Source organism: Passer montanus, unplaced genomic scaffold (genome assembly GCF_014805655.1).
Source record: "Passer montanus isolate IOZ18808 unplaced genomic scaffold, ASM1480565v1 scaffold51, whole genome shotgun sequence".
Classification (NCBI taxonomy): Eukaryota; Metazoa; Chordata; class Aves; order Passeriformes; family Passeridae; genus Passer; species Passer montanus.
Genome location: NW_024370041.1, coordinates 2,006,967 through 2,023,689, shown reverse-complemented (window position 1 = coordinate 2,023,689; position 16,723 = coordinate 2,006,967). Strand labels below are relative to the sequence as shown.

General features: G+C 41.3%; 1 protein-coding gene across 3 annotated transcripts in view; it reads left to right on the top strand.

Annotated features, from left to right (window-relative positions):
- The window catches only part of KDM3A (lysine demethylase 3A), a 30,070-nt gene extending 14,921 nt beyond the window's left edge, over positions 1-15,149 (top strand). For 2 of the 3 annotated variants that reach the window (XM_039723987.1, XM_039723986.1), the window contains 15 exons: positions 894-1,108; positions 3,782-3,934; positions 4,165-4,260; positions 4,587-4,714; positions 6,618-6,804; positions 7,308-7,477; positions 8,232-8,468; positions 8,890-9,061; positions 9,993-10,083; positions 10,639-10,769; positions 11,582-11,701; positions 11,787-11,926; positions 13,798-13,974; positions 14,056-14,190; positions 14,404-15,147. In XM_039723987.1, the coding sequence (XP_039579921.1) occupies positions 894-1,108; positions 3,782-3,934; positions 4,165-4,260; positions 4,587-4,714; positions 6,618-6,804; positions 7,308-7,477; positions 8,232-8,468; positions 8,890-9,061; positions 9,993-10,083; positions 10,639-10,769; positions 11,582-11,701; positions 11,787-11,926; positions 13,798-13,974; positions 14,056-14,190; positions 14,404-14,484 (2,233 nt within the window). In that variant the 3' untranslated portion in view covers positions 14,485-15,147. Of the gene's footprint in view, positions 1-893; positions 1,109-3,781; positions 3,935-4,164; positions 4,261-4,586; positions 4,715-6,617; positions 6,805-7,307; positions 7,478-8,231; positions 8,469-8,889; positions 9,062-9,992; positions 10,084-10,638; positions 10,770-11,581; positions 11,702-11,786; positions 11,927-13,797; positions 13,975-14,055; positions 14,191-14,403 lie in introns of all 3 variants that reach the window. The other variant, XM_039723985.1, reaches the window with a different exon arrangement.
- Positions 15,150-16,723: the final 1,574 nt, after the last annotated feature.

Sequence of the window (16,723 nt, the reverse complement as noted above, 5' to 3'; positions counted from 1 at the left end):
TTTATCCTCAGATTAGAGATTTTACTATAGTTAATCTTTGTATAATCTGATGTGTGAGACCAAAGTAACAACAGAGTTTGCTAATTCATCCTCTCAGGGTAGCAATCCAGACTTGCCAGTGCAGTTCACATCACATGAATCTTTTGGTTTAGAACTTGAAACTGATGGAATTTTCCCTTTTTATTGAATGTGAAGTTTGCCACATTTGGAGATGGCATTTGTCTGATGACAGCACCTGCCAGCACGTGTTCTCATGGCGCACCTAACACTACAGTGGGCACACATTGTCATCAGAAGTCACCTTCCTTCTTCAGCATTTAGTAAAAATGTTCCTGAGCAGACCTCTTCATGTTTTCCATTTAAGACACTACTAACAATGTAGATCTCATTCATTCCACCTACTCAGAATCACTCAAGACTATATCTTACTCAAATTTTGCTTGATGCTTTTTGACAGCTGCTCCCAAATGAATCATTACTGAAATATAATCTATATTTAAGGCATTCTAACTTCTCTTGAGAGTTGTATGTAGTCCTAGATAAAATTATTGCTATTGTCATCTCTAGATGTGGCCTTTAATGCCAGTGCATTTTAAAAATTGTAAATCTAGTTTGGTTTTGTGTGAATAAAGAAACACTTGTTGTAAGGTAGATTTCCTAACTAAAAACCTGAATGTTTTCAGTCTTTTTTTCGTTAGCTCAAGGAGTGCATTGAACGTGCCTAATGCTAGTGACCAGAATGTGTACCCATGTCTGTTGTAACCTTTGAGTAAATTCATTGGCATACAGTACACACACTTGCCACTCAAGCATTGACTGATTGAAATGAATTTAAACCAGTACAGCATTTGAAGTGATGAGGGCTTTTTCTCATTTTCCCCCTTTGTCATCAGGCTGCAGTTTAACAAGCATGGGATACTGCGTGAGGAAGGTTTCTTAACTCCAAATAAGTACGACCCTGAGGCTATTAGCCTGTGGCTACCTTTATCCAAAAATGTTGTGGGTCTAGATCTGGACACAGCAAAGTACATCCTCGCCAACATTGGAGACCACTTCTGCCAGCTGGTGATATCTGAGAAGGAAGTCATGTCAACCATTGAACCACACAGTAAGATCAGCTTGTATTGAAATTGAAATAACTTGTGTTTTCACAGCTTTATGTGAAGCTTTAAGAGTCTGTGTGAAAATGAATTGCATATATTTGGAAATATCATCTAAGACTTGAGTGTCTCTCTTGCCTTTTCAGAGAGGGAATGGTTAAGAGCTACTGTGAACTAGTGTCAACAGCCCTGCTCCTCACAGGGAGGGGGAAAGGGAAGGGTGATTCCACCCTTCTTTGTCAGAAGTTGTTTCTCAATTTATCAAATTACTTTTCCTGTTACAAAGTGAAAAAAGATATTAAGTAAACTACCAGGTAGCTGACATCAAAATCCATTCTTGGCATGAAAATGAAATAAAGATTTTACTTTGCACAGGGTTCTGTTAGATTGCTTAGTTCCTATTTTATTATAACTGCATCATGAACCTACTGCTGTCTGTCAGTAAAAGTTTTTTTCTCCCCCTGCAAGTTTCCAGTGGCACTTTTAGAAGTGATTGTGGGCAGCACTTCTGGAAGTGATTGTGGGCATAGACCAGAGGAGTGCTGGTGATGGGATAACTGATTGGAGAGATTAAATAGTATAGACAGGGCAAACTTATCACCCCCAAACACAGGGGTTTGGCCACATCAAAATATTTCTGTAACAAATGTGAGCAGACAAATGGGGAAGTCTGGGGACCTTGCATAATCACTTCTCGGAGCAGAATGACTCCTAAAACTGTGTTTGTTTTCTGGATTTTAAGTGCATGACTGGGGTACAGCAGTTTAGGAGATTGCCACTGTGTTTGTGAAGTGTTGACATTAGATAAAAATCCTCTCAGTTTGGCAGTCACTCCACTCTTCTGAAAGAAGAAAAAAAGCTGAACAAGCTTGAATGCCCTTCAAAAGCAGGGGGAAGACTTTAGATATTCTAGAAATACTCACTGTGGGGTCTTACCTTGGGCTGCTTGGAATCAGCAAGCTTTTCTCTTCTCTTGACCTGCAGCATGTTCAGGCCTATGGAACCAAGTTATCTGCAGCCAGAGTGAGATGTGTAGACTAAAATGCAGAAACACTTTTGGGAGAGCAAAGCTTTGGGTGAATTAATGAAACAAAGGGAAGGTGTGGTGTTTCTTAATAGCAGAGGATGCATCTGTTGGCATAGCTACCAGAAGCATCCTCTGCTTAAAAAACACAAGACATGTATGAGTTCTGGAATTGGCTTGAAAGGAGAAAAGTCTCATTAATTCATCTTTGATTTTATTGCCCTGACTGATGAGAGTAAGGGAACTTGTTTTCATTAATATGGAGGTTATTTTGAATGCCCTTGGCAGGAAAGAAGTAATTTACAGTCTGAATATGTGGTGTTCTTTGAACAGTGCAGTGGGAGAGTGCTCAGTCAGCACAGGAAAGAGGGAGATTCTTCTGCGACCATGGCTTGAAGTTGTGGTAAATTGAAGTGTATTATCCCTGTGAAGTAAAAGATTGACTAGTGTAGAAAGAACAGCTTGTTAGGTCACGTTGTTCCTGGGCTACCAAATGCCAAAAGGAAACAGGATTAAACTACAAGGAGAAACCAAAAAAAATAGGAGGAGTACAAAGAGAGAAGATTCAGAAAAGATAGGAAATGGCATTCAAAAGATAAGAAAAAACCTTCATCCTGTTTGGGGGGAATTGGAGAGTTGACCTAGAAAATGATAAATATGGTGCATGTTTTTAAAAAGGCAGAGAAGAATGGAGCTGGTGATATTTAGACCTGTGTCTCTTGGAAGAATTCTGAAGCAAGTAGTCAAACAATTTTTACCTCCTACTTAAGAACAAATTGTGCTAAGCTATTCCAGTGTTGTTCCATACATAGTCAATGGGCACTATTCAGAACATAGGCAGCAGATGTCTTGGATGCTGCTATGGTTTTCTTAGCATGCATTAGGACATGGTCTCTCATAACTTGCTTTTAAAATTAACATTGTGGGCAGGAAACTTTCAGAGAAGTTACAAGTGTGGAAGGTGGTAGGAGGAGGCAGGTGTGTGCTTTTTGTCTTGTCTAAATTTCTAGCTGGCAACATAAGGAAGTGGAGATCAGATTAAAATAATTCTTGCATAATCACAGATTCACAGATATAGTACAGCCCTGGAAGGGCTTGTAATTTTTTGCAGGATACTGTCAATGTTTGGGATGTTTTGAGTGAACTGGAAAAGTGGCTTGGGATGAGGAAAGGGGGAATATAGTGGGTGCACAGGAAACCTGAACAAAAACAGTCTGGGCTTCAGAGAAGAAAATTCACCATTCTGAGAAGGTCAGACAAACACATAAAACCTCCCAAAAGGAAAACAGCTACTTGCCCACCATGCTGCTGAATAGAGATCAGGATAAGCTGGTTGTGGCAAGCTGCACATTAAGTTTAGCTTGCCAGCAGTACCTGAATTTATTCCCTGGAGTAGCTGTGGGATTTCCACTTCGGAGACTGTTAGGAATGTGCTTGTTAACTTGGACAGGAATAAAAGCTGTAGTTGGTGCTGCACAGGAGGAAGCAAACTGGTCTCAATTTCTTGGACTGTTGTGCAACAACAACAGCATTTTTTTGGAGTTCCAATGCAAGACCAAGTCTGAGTCATATCACTGCAGTTTAAGTGACTGCAGTTAACATGCAAATCCTGAGTTTGTTGGCACTAACCCTTTGGCTGTCCCGTTCCTGCCTGCAGGACAGGTGGCCTGGAAGCGCGCGGTTCGCGGCGTTCGCGAGATGTGCGACGTGTGTGACACCACCATCTTCAACCTGCACTGGGTCTGCTCCAAGTGTGGCTTTGGGGTGTGTGTGGATTGCTACAGGATGAGGAAAAAAAACTCACATGAAGGTGGGAGTGCTTATTACTACCTGAAACAAAGGGGGAGGGGGGGGGAAAAAAATCTGTGGTGCACTTGGAAGTCAATGACAACCTTAAATGAGCCAAAAAAAAGCTTTCCCACCCAAAAGGACTTACAACTACAACTTGTGTTGTAGGCCTGTGGTTGGATGTATCAATAATAGTAAAATATGTGGCTTTCTAGAGCAGTAACAAAAATGTGTAATGGTTTTGTTTTACAGATGATGAGTCGGATACTTTCTCCTGGTTTAAATGTGTGAAGGGGCAGGCACACGAACCAGAGAATCTAATGCCTACACAAATCATTCCTGGAAAAGGTATTGGAAATACTTGGTTGACATAAAAATGTGCTGTAGGATTTTGCTGTCTTTTGTGTGTTGTTGATAGTGTACTGAGTGAGGTTTCATTTTAATAGTAAAGCTAGTAAAAGCTTAACATTTATTATCCAAAGACCAGAACAGCATGTGTGTTTAATACTTTATTATCTTTGGCCTTTACAAAGTAGCAGAACTTCTTGTTTAATGATGATCAGTATTCAAATATTAGTGTTTAGCTGCACAGCACACACAATTTCTTAAAAAGTCTTGGTGACTGCTGGATGTTGTGATTATATGTGAGCTCATTTGTGGTTCTCTCCCTTCAGCTCTCTATGATGTTGGTGACATCGTTCACTCTGTAAGAACAAAATGGGGCATAAAGGCAAATTGTCCTTGTGCAAATAAGCAGTTCAAAGCACTATCAAAGCCAGCTCTAAAGGAGGATTCCAAACAGGTATTGTTACTGCCTCTGTGTCTGTGCAGTTAAGTTTGTGTCAGTCTATTGCATGTTCCTGAAGCCACTGCTAATTTGACTTTGTAGGTTGCCAGCCCTGACCTCTGTAATAATCCCACCACATAGGGACAATTGGTATTCACTGTTCATCTTTCTGCTTCAGCTCTTCTTTAAGTTTTTGGGGAAATCTCATTTGTGTTCCTTTGACACTGAGCCCTCACTGGTTGACCTATCCTTAAAAAAGGCTCAGTGAGGATTTTTAGAGCAAAAATGGGATTAGATTGAGAGATCCCTTAAGAGAAGATGATGAGGAACAGATGAGTAGGAATGGTAGTGAAGTGTTGAATGAGTGGGAATGGTAGTGAAGGCTATTCCTTAGGTCCTAAAGATAAAATACATGCATCATCTAAAAGAGTGAGTAAGGTGGAAGAGCACCAGGATTCATAAAAGAACTAAACATGAAAAGTATTGAGATTTAGAGGAGTGTGGAGATTCACTGATTTCTCTGGCAATCTGGTAGGTTTGCTTCTTTGTATTATTAAAAAACCAAAAGGAAACTCTGCAATATACACATATTTATGGATGTAGTATATTTTTGCTTTTGAAAACAGAGCACAAATTAATAGCATTGTTTGGAAGTATCTCACAAGAAATGGGGTGAATGAAGTGATTTTAGTTTTTTTAGATGCTTATTCATAGCCTTATTTTGAAAATAAATACCTTAAGTGTAAGAAGCAGGCTGGACTTTATTTCAGTGTAAGCAATGAACAGAAGAGACAAAAAACCATTTCAGTTGTTACAAGTGTGGAAGATAGATATGTGAATCAAGTTAGCATTCAACTGACTTGGCTTCAGTCTTCTGAATCAAGATTTCCTGTGATTCTGGACAAAGAGCTGCATTAAATTTATCTACACATGTTTATAGAATTTGTTACTGTACTGATTCTGTGAGGATAAGCTCATTAAAGGTTGAAACATTTTGTATTATGTCATGTTTAGAATCCTTGCCAAGCATCAGCAGTTCAGTGAGAGATGAAACAGAGAATGTAATAATAGGCAGACAAAGGAGCAGAATCATTTCTTAGCTGAAAATTGGAATCAAGATTTCCTGTGATTCTGGACAAAGAGCTGCATTAAATTTATCTACACATGTTTATAGAATTTGTTACTGTACTGATTCTGTGAGGATAAGCTCATTAAAGGTTGAAACATTTTGTATTATGTCATGTTTAGAATCCTTGCCAAGCATCAGCAGTTCAGTGAGAATGTAATGATAGGCAGACAAAGGAGCAGAACCATTTCTTAGCTGAAAATTATTTGAGCAGAGAGAGGAATCCCAGGGCAAAGCTGTGGTTCTGGTTAGTCTGTTCCTCCAAATGACCAGATAAATCAGGAGATGGACAGTCCTGTGCTTGGATTGTGCTGGCCAGGCCAGTGCTGCACTCAGGCAGGTGCAGCTCACACCTGGCAAGTGAGTGCACATTTGCTGCCACCTTAAGAGAAAAATTCAGGAATGCTCCATATCTGTTTTAGTCCTCTGAACTGGAGCTGCAGCTTAGCCCTGGCCTGAGCATCGGCTGTGGCTAGAAATGGGAGAACTGCTGTTAAAACTGCACTTGGTTCCCAAAGCAATCCCAGAAAATGCACCTGGGAAACTTGTCTCTCTATGCTTGTCTTGAGGGGTGATGGGTTCTGGCTGTTCCCAAATTCGGGAGATCCCAAATCCTGCTGAGCTGCCCTCTCCTGATCCTGAGCTGCAATGCTGACCTCTGGTGGAGATCACATGTTTTGAAGGGCCAAACCTTTTTGCTGTTTAAAGGAAGGGTTTGGACATGCTATTGCTTGTATTCCCTTTTTGTAGGGTGTGTTTGTGTCTAAACAAGTTATTGCTTTGCTTTTTCAGCACTTGGCATCTGGGGACAGGCCTGGCCTTCAACACAACAGTTTTGTCCTGAGCCCACAAGTCACTACACACGATCCTCCTCTGAAGTCAGCACTTGGAAGCAAACAAACTGCTTCTGTAAATACTTCTCCTTCATTAAATTGGTTTTCAAACCTAACCAGTGGAAACGTGAATAAAGAAAACAAAGGTATGTGCAGAAGCAGTGAAGAGTAACCCCTTTGTGGCTGTTTGTCAGAAGAATGTAGGTCAGACCTAGCAATATCTTGTGCTGAGAGTGATGTCATTGGCCTGCTGGGATGAATGTTCAGTGGCTTGGAGTAAAGCCTGGCAGAGTTAGCATACTCTCTTTCAAAAACTGGATTAAAATCCCATGGATGCAAGTATTCTTGAAAATTCAGTTTGAGAATACTTTTTATTCTTACTGTTTGTGGGGTTTTCTTGGGGGTTTTGGTTTTTTGGGTTGTTTTTGGAATGTGAGATTTTAAAAACATTGGTTTATTGAAGAAAGTTAAGTGAAAGAAATACTTTATCTGCATGTATTGGGTGAAGATTTATATATATGTATATACATGTACATATATGTACATGTATATACATATGTATGCATGTAGGAGGATATTGTCTTGAAAAATATCGTCAAAGTATTTTCAGTCTCAAAGTATTCTCATAGTTTTCCTTTCTTGATTTCAGAGAAACTTCTCCTACCAATTTCAAAGAATGAAAATAAACCTCTTCAGACACTCCCTAGCTTAGCCAAGCCAGCTGCAGCCCTGCAGACATTCAACAGTGCAATATTAACCCCTGTGAGCAACAACAACACGGGCTTCTTGCGGAACCTGTTGAACTCTTCTGCAGGAAAGGTACAGGAAAAATTCTGTCCTACAAGTTTGAGTTGATCCCAGGCTTAGAATCTATTTTAAACCTGTGAACAACTGCCACAGGCAGTTCACTTTCTTGTCACAGTAAATAAAATTCTGTCTTCATTTGGGAAAAAGAACTAATTCAGTTTCAGTGCTCAGTTAGGAGAAGCTTAGTGATACTAAGTCTTGGTGAGGAGCTGGGAACTAAGGGATAGAGCAGATTAACTTCCTTAGGGCAGAGTCTGGCAGCTGCATTGATTGGGATGTCTTTTAGGCTCAAAAAAGAAGCACCAGTGAACTTGCAGATGGAGGGAAGAAACTTGTGTGGTGTCTTCCTCTTACCTCATTTGCAGAGTGGTTCACTTCAGATGTTTCTGGGCTTTGTCTGATCTTACAGATGTGACTTCAGAGTGGTGGGGAAAAATACTGGCCTTTGAGAGTTCTTTGCTAAAACTGGATTTCTCCTCTTTGATATAAAGCAAGTCCTTTTCTGGATTTCTGCGGTGTTGCTGAGATGAAAATCAGCAGAAATTGTTGTCAGAATTCTGTAGACAAAGTGTAAGAAATGACACTGGCATTTAATGAACAGTGCATTTCTAGACAGCAGAATTCTGCAGTTGTTGGTTTCTCTGCATGATTGGATCTCAAGTAAAAAAATTTTAGGAGTGGCAAATACTTTCTTAAAAGCCTGCAGGACAAGGCAACAGAAAAGAGCACTAATTTTTTGTTGTTATTCTTCCATGTGTTTTATCAGACAGACAATGGACTGAAGAGTACACCCAAAATCCTTGATGACATTTTTGCTTCCCTGGTGCAAAACAGAGCCATTACAGACCTGCCTAAGAAACCTCAAGGGCTGACCATAAAGCCCACGATAATGGGCTTTGACACGCCCCACTACTGGCTGTGTGACAACCGCCTGCTGTGTCTGCAGGATCCCAACAACGAGAGCAACTGGAATGTCTTCAGGGAGTGCTGGAAGCAGGGACAGGTATGCTCATTTTCCTGCTCTTTCCATTTGCAATTCATGTGTTTTGTCCTTCAGTTGAAGCACAGCTGCAACTTCTGTAGAGATAAGCAACATTAAACCTTCATCAAATATGTGACATGGGCACTGTTACACTTCTTTATCTAAGGATCTCTTTTACTGTTTAAATCAGTTTCTAAGCACAGAGCTGAAATTATGGCTCTGTATAAAAAGCTGCCTCAGTTTGAAACAGAATGCTCAGATGTCTCAGTTTGAAACAGGGAATGCTCAGATGCATGGTAAAGCAGAATTCTGGTAGGGCATACTGAGCATTTAGTTTGCAAAATGCCTGCATTCAAATGCTCGATGTATTTTATGTATTACTGTTGTAGCTAGAATTTTTGGTATTTAATAATTCTTCAGAATATGTTCTTTTGTGTTCTAGCCTGTAATGGTGTCAGGAGTGCATCACAAGTTAAATGCAGACCTCTGGAGACCAGAGTCCTTTAGGAAGGAATTTGGCCAACAGGAAGTAGATCTGGTTAACTGCAGGACCAATGAAATCATCACTGGAGCTACTGTAGGGGATTTCTGGGATGGTTTTGAAGATATTTCAAGTAAGCACTGTGACTCTTTGTTCCAGGAGGTAAAACACTCAGCAGGAATAATTCTGCCCTGGCACAGATTTGTAATCCACAAGCAGTGTACAGGATGTTCAAGGATTTCTCCTCAGCTTGAGCAGTTTGGTGCAGATGCATTGCAGACATTTATGGTCAAAGGACTGTGGACTGGCTAAAAACTCATTCCCATGAAGTACTTTTCTTCAGGATTGTGTTTGGCTGCCTTTAGTCTTGTGGGGAAACATTGAGGAAATTTATGATCTTCCTAGCAAGTGGGTTCATCTGCCAGCATTTTTTTTTCCAGTTGAGTGAAACAGAAGAGCACATGTAGGGGTGGTGCTCACAGGTTAAATGGGTTCTGCTGTTTTAACTTGAAGATACTACTTTGTTCTGAGGAACTGAAGTTACTTTGTGTAAAAATAGATTTAGGGGAGGCGACCTGGAGGTTTTCCAGGGGAATTAACAGTTGCCATTGCATCTGGAGTTCTACTTTGTGTCTGTTACACGTCCTTATCTAAGGATCTACTTTACTGTTCAAATCAGTTGTAAGCTTAGGGAGTTTCCTACTTATGGCAAGAGTGGGAGGTGGAAGACTCACACCTTTCTTTTCTGTTACTTATCTTTGAAGAGGTTTGGCTTCATCAGCTACTTTTGGCCTCAAACCAGTTTATGATCTAAATTGTAGGCAGTGCTTGGGCAGGGAAGCAGTAAGGGCTGCTTGTCTGTCTGACATCTCCTGTTGTAACACGTTTGTCATAAGAGTGATACCCTACTCTGGTGTCAGAGGAATTGTATGTCTTTAGTTCTACATGAAAAGTTGTGGAGTGAACATGATTTTAGACTGGGATAAGGATTTCTTTATCTTAGTTCTTTGTACTCTGAGTTGTACAACTACTAAAAACTAAGACTTGTTAATATTTCAAATTAGGTCGCCTGAGAACAGAAGAGGGAGAGCCAATGGTACTGAAGCTTAAGGACTGGCCTCCAGGAGAAGACTTCAGAGATATGATGCCCTCTCGGTATGAATTTCCAGAGGAAATGTTCATTGTTTCTGTGGCACACCCCCAGAATAATGGACAAAACACATTCTTGTGCTTTGATACCTGCCTCAGCTTTGAGCAGCAGTTGGTGACATGTGAACAGTTCTGTTTCTCAGAGATGCCTGACATAAATGGAAATCCTGCACAAGTTCAATGATAAATTTTTATGTGGTTCATTGTGTTTGTTGCTAAGTAAAGTAAGCACCTAAAGCTGCTTCTAAAAGCCTGGATCACTTTGAAATGTGAAGTTGAGTTGAAGCTTAGTTTTTGACCAAACATTTTTAAGTATTTGGACTTAGGCTGTTTGATATTCCTTGAGATGATTACACAATGAAGTAGCATTACTCCAGAGGAGTTAAATTTATTTGCTGTATTTCTCTGCCTTGCTTGTTTGGCTCCTTTTCATGGGGTCCAGCAAAACCCCTGAGGGAAAGAGTACACTTCCTCAACTGGAGATAGCTTTTGTTGCAGCCTGTTTCAGTCTGGTTTTGGTTGTATCACTACATAATGTTAAATTTTGCTGCATTACCTTAGGTTTGATGATTTGATGAAAAATATCCCACTGCCAGAATATACCAGGAGAGGTGGCAAACTCAACCTTGCCTCTCGACTTCCCAACTATTTTGTGCGACCAGATTTGGGCCCCAAGATGTACAATGCCTATGGTAAGGAATTTTTCAGTCCAAAGGCCACACTGACCACATGTTCCTATTGAAATTTATTGTAGATTATCTGAATCCTTGCTGTTGTAGACACTTTGATTAATCCTATGGATCAGAGAGCCTGAGTTTAGCTCATCTATAGGTATCAATGATGTCCAGAATATGATATGATTTATTTTATTGAACATCTTTTTTCCAGGTGCTTTCAAGCCAATAGTAGTTATTCCCAGACTTCCAATCAACTTGCTCCACAGCCTCTTTCCTGTAGCTGGCAACATGTATTTGTTGTTTTGCTGCTTCTGGCTGTATTGCTTTTGTTGTTCTCCTTTTTGAACTGCACATTTAGCTTTTAATCTCTCCTTGAGCAGTTTTTGTCCATGTCTGGTTCATCTGCTGTTACTCAAAAGACATTTAAAATGGAGCAGCATCATGGCCAGTAGAGAGATGGTGGATAGTAAAGATAGTAAATCCTGTATCAGCTGCTGGTTAGAGTGAACAAGAGACTTTCTCAAAATGCTTTATCTTAAACTGCTGTAGAAACCCTTTTCTAGTAGGATTTAAACATGACTTTTATATATCCTACGGGCTAGACAGAGATACATTGATCTGTATCAGCCTGTCAGCAGATCTCTTGGGAAGCCACAAGATGGAGCAAGGTCCTGGATAGAAAGCACATTGCTGTTCTGGAAGCATTTGTTGGTAGAAGTAAAAGCACTCTAATCTTTTCAGAGTGTGCTTCTGACAGTGGTGTAACATTTTTTTGTCTTACTAATGGATCTGCTACTCCTTTTCCCCCCCTCTGATTCCTTCCCCAGGCTTAATAACACCAGAGGACAGAAAATATGGCACAACAAACCTCCACTTGGATGTGTCTGACGCAGCCAATGTCATGGTTTACGTGGGGATCCCGAAAGGCCAGGCTGATCAAGAAGAAGGTAGAGTCTTAGTGGTGTCTGGGGGGATATTTCTGTGGCCAGAGGGAAGATCCTGTAGTGTAACAGCTCATGTTGCTTTCCACAGAAGTGCTGAAGACCATCCAGGATGGTGACTCTGATGAACTGACAATTAAGCGTTTCACGGAAAGCCGAGAGAAGCCCGGAGCTCTGTGGCACATTTATGCTGCCAAAGACACAGAGAAAATCCGGGAGTTCCTCAAGAAGGTGAGCTGTTCATCTCAAAAACTGATCTTCTGGCTGTGTAGGCTTGCAAGTCTCTATCTTTGGGGCTTTTCTCCTCCTTCATATCCCAGTTACTGTGGAAACAAATAACTGGAGTTGTATCCAAAACAAAACTTCTCCTATGCCATGGGTTGTGTAGGACCTGAAAAGGGTGGAGAGTTGAAGCTTGAAGTTACCTTATATGTAGATATTCCTTCTGCCCGGTTGTGTAGGACCTGAAAAGGGTGGAGAGTTGAAGTTACCTTGTATGTAGATATTCCTTCTGCCTACTCTTCTCATAGATGAATAATGTTATAAAGTGAACAAGGAAATAGCTGGTTTAGATTTAAGGAAAAGCAGTTTAATTTGATCCTTTTTCAAAGAATGTGAGATGTTTTTGAGAAATGTCAGAGCAGTACATGGTACATAGCACTCTTCCTTGTTCTCTCTCTTACTACCTTTTATTTTTTTTTCTCTACCTTGATGAGGTCTGAATTAAGTGTGATATTTTGTGTCATGTTTTCATGGGAGTTAAGGGTTTAGTAGATATCCACATCCTAAAGGACTCGATTCAGTGTTCAAATTTACCTCAGATGGTCCAGAGTTCTGTGGTCTTAATGGTGACACTTCTTTGGTGCTCTACAAGTGGAAAGAGCCAATATGCTGATGTTTAAAGGATAAATTTAAAAGGATAAATTGGATGATCTGAACAACTGTTGGCCTGGTCAGGCTTGTGGCTTTCTTGGTGGAAGCTGGAAAAGGCTGCAACAGACTTATTTAATATTAACAAAGAACAAATCTTATGGTTGATCAAACATGATACTTGATAAGCATTAGCATTAGGGTTTGATAAGCATTAGCAGCTGGAGTCTTGACATCTGTGTCTCACACCTCAGTCCCTTGTATCACACTTGCTGGCAGGTGTGGGGCTTTCAGCAGCTTTTAGTGGAGTAGAATCAAGCTGTTTATCTCCTCCCAAATGAGTTTTTGGGCTACAGTCCTGGGTGTAAATGGCTGCTGCAGCAAGTTGGATTTATACAGCAACTTCTTGCAGAAATTCTCTCCCCATAATGCTCAAATTTCTGTCCTGAAGTGCTTGTTGTGCCTCCCAGTCTCGTTTCTCCTGAAAATCTGGTTTGCATCCTCTGGGTCAGTGAGCACACACTGACTGATTGTGGCCTCAAGGCAGACACCTGCTGAATTCCACACTTGGTAGTGTCTGCCAGTCACAGCCCATAGAGTCACAGAATCTCAGAATGGTTGAGGTTGGAAGGGAGCTTCAAGGCCATCTCATTCCAACCCCCTGCAATGGCAGGGACACCTTCCCCTGGGCCAGGTTATTGAGAGCTCTGTCCAACCTGGCCTGGAACACTTCCAAGGATGGGGCAGCCACAGCTTCTCTGGGCAGCCTGTGCCAGTGCCACACTGCCCTCACAGGAAGGAATTTCTTCTGTATTGCTTCTTCTAATCTAAACCTATTGTCCTGCAGTTTAAAGTCATTTCCCCTTGTCCTGTCACTTCACACCCTTCTCCACAGTCCCTCTCCAGTGTTTGTGGTGTCAGAACACTGGTTCCACGTATGACAGTGGTTCCCAGTGTGAGCACAAGCTGCTTCACTTGCCACTGTCATTTGGATTACTTGCATTTTCCACGTCCACGTTTGCAATGTGTCTTGCAAGCCAGTGGGACCTGAGCAATGCTGAAACCTTGACAGAGGTGTGAGTAAAGGTCCAAACTTCCATTGTGTAACTCTCCTACCCGAACACATGGTGCAAGTCCCTCTGGCACACGTTTGTATGGAATACCACAGATACAACTTGACTGTCCAGTCAGACTGGTGTGTTAAAATGCCTGTTGTCTTGTGACTTTCCCAGGTTGCAGAAGAGCAAGGCCAAGAAAACCCTGTAGATCACGATCCCATTCATGATCAGAGTTGGTACCTGGACCGGTCGCTGAGGAAACGCCTCCATCAGGAGTACGGAGTTCAAGGCTGGGCTATTGTACAGTTTCTAGGAGATGTAGTTTTCATCCCAGCAGGAGCTCCACACCAGGCAAGCACCAGGGACATGGGATGGCCTGACTGCTTGGGCAGCCCTCTGAGCATGTGGCTAATGCTTGTTTGTTCTCTCTAGGTTCATAATTTGTACAGTTGTATTAAAGTTGCAGAAGACTTTGTATCCCCAGAGCATGTCAAACACTGCTTCTGGCTCACTCAGGAATTTAGATATCTGTCACATACGCATACGAACCATGAAGATAAACTGCAGGTAACTTCCCAATGCTCAGTGCTCTTGATCCTTTATAAAAAACCCACTAAAACACCACAAATATTTTCCCAAGTTTGTGATTTGCATGAAGGTTGGTCAGATGAACGTGTCTGAACTGACCTGCACAGGGTGAGGGGAAATAAGTGGGAAAGCTTCCAAACTATCTGTGCTGTTTGCTTGTAAAACCAAGCACCTTTTCCTTTGCTCCTGCAGGTGAAGAATGTCATATACCACGCTGTTAAAGATGCAGTTGGGATACTGAGAGCTAACGAGTCCAGCCTTAGCAGACCGTGACGTAGAGCGCCTTAACCACACACTATGAAACAGAAGCGTTGGCAGCTGTTTTACCTACTCAGTCAGGACCTCTGTGGACTTTGAGATTATATGAATGTTACCTCATCTTCCTTTCAGCAGTACCAGAGGATCGTGGTACTATGTTCTGTGTATTCTTCCAATGTTTACAAACCTGATATGTATATGTAGTAATATGTATGGACTGTGGCATACTGTGAATGCTCAGTTGCAATAGAACTTTATACGGAGTTGCTCTCCAAACTGTACAAAATACCTCCTATAGAACTGTTGGGAACTATTCCACATTACTCGTTTGAAAAATATTATTCAAGGCATTGTAAAGCTTCAATTTTTAAAATGTATTTTGGGGTGGGAGGAAGTATGGAATCACTCAGTTTAATAACCAATTTACATAAAAAGTTAAGAATGCAGTTCTGGAATTTCACATTAACATAGAACTAGCATTTAAATTAGCTTTAAGCTATTGTATAGTAACATAGAGATGGGAGTTAACCATCTTTAGGTAAATGTATTTAAATTTCTAAATGTTAAAAAAAACTTTTAATCAAATGTCTTCTGTTCGAAACTGCTCTTTAATTTGAACTGATGTTTGATTCTCTTGTTTTTAACACTGAATGGTTACATAAAAATTCTTCTATTTCAGATACTGTTCCTTGCCTGTCTTCTTCAATTGACTGTTTAAAATAGAAGTAATTTGATGCAGTACTTAGAAATGCAAAAGAAAACTGTGTATCACAAATGGTTTATACTATTTTGAAGTCTTAGGTTATGGAATTTAGCAGCAGACCTGTTTATAGTTAATTTTGGTTAATCCAGGTATGACTTAGCTGACACTACTGCTCCAGTGCTGTGGTCTGTATCACATGAGCTTTGCAGCTTCAGTCTGAAGTGGTACACACAGAACTCAGGGTTATTTTGAGAAACACTGAAAACACTGTAAAACTTAAAACAGGAAGAGAGGTTTTGAATGGAAAAGTGAATCTCTCATTTGATACCCTGAGACAAAAATAACCTCTCAGTTCCTTCCTAGCACTGAAAGTTGCAGGATTGCCTCCAAGTCCACTTTCTAAGCTTATGCAACAAATTGAACTCTGCAAATGCTCCCTGTAGTGCCTGACCTGTTGTGATCAGCAGCAACTGTTGAGTCTGTCTTGGGCAGCAGGGCTCTTCTTCAGAGAAATTTCCTCTGATTGCTCCCTCAGGAGTGGGGACAGGCTGCAGTGATGTGCAGGGAGCAGGAGCCTCTTGTAAGAGTTAAGTGAAGTTGATTTACAGAAGGTTTGCTGACACCCCAGCCCTTCACTGCATTCAGTGAGAGCTTTCCTCCCCCTTCACTTGCTGACACCTCTTGACAGTAAATAACTTGTTTTGGTCACTAACTGCCTTGATTTGGCACTTAGTGCTAGAACTTGTCAAGTATGCTTAAAAACAACACTTACCTGAAGGTTCTCCCTTGAACTATCAAGTTGGAGATGACATGAAGCAGGTTAAGTGCTTTCCTTGGAAGCAGCTGCAGTATTTGTGGGCAGCTGGAGTACAGGTCCCTCCCAGGGAGCTGAGTCACTGATCTTACACACCCTGTGTCTGTGCACATAGATCTGAAAAGATTCATTGTTGAAACTGGATTTTGAGCTCCTACCACTGTGCTGTTGTTCAATCTTGTTTTATTGCAGCTCTCACCCACTTTGTTTCTGATGTGTCCTTTCTGGATTTTTAAGACCACAAGAAACAAACTGTTCCTCTTGCCTGTTTTGTTGCATTTGGAGTGGAGATGAACACTTGAATTGCAGAGCCCTGAAGCACTGGGGATACTTTGCCTCCCCCAGCGCAAAGGTGAACAGTGCTTGGCCCTCCCCACGCTTTTATGGCTGAAAATGGGAGGTGTTGGACTCCATCCAGCTCTCTGTGTGCCTTGTGTGTTTTTCTACCCCTGCTGTTAGGGTACAATTATTTAGAGACTTGGCTTCCTTAAAATGAAGAGCTCTGGCCTTTGTTGGGGAGGTGCTGTGGCAGTGACAGGTTTTTTTAGTTTCCAAACAGCCTTTTGTGAGCCATGACATGTGTTTTTCTTTGGGAGGAGGCACAGCTCTCCTATGACCCTGAAATGTGTTATTGGAGCAGCAGAGGGGCTTTGGCAGGGCCAGGGAAGCTTTGCCAAGAGCCTGGTGAGTCAGGGCCCCCCTCCACTGCTGCCACCTGATCTGCCCTCACTGTGCCG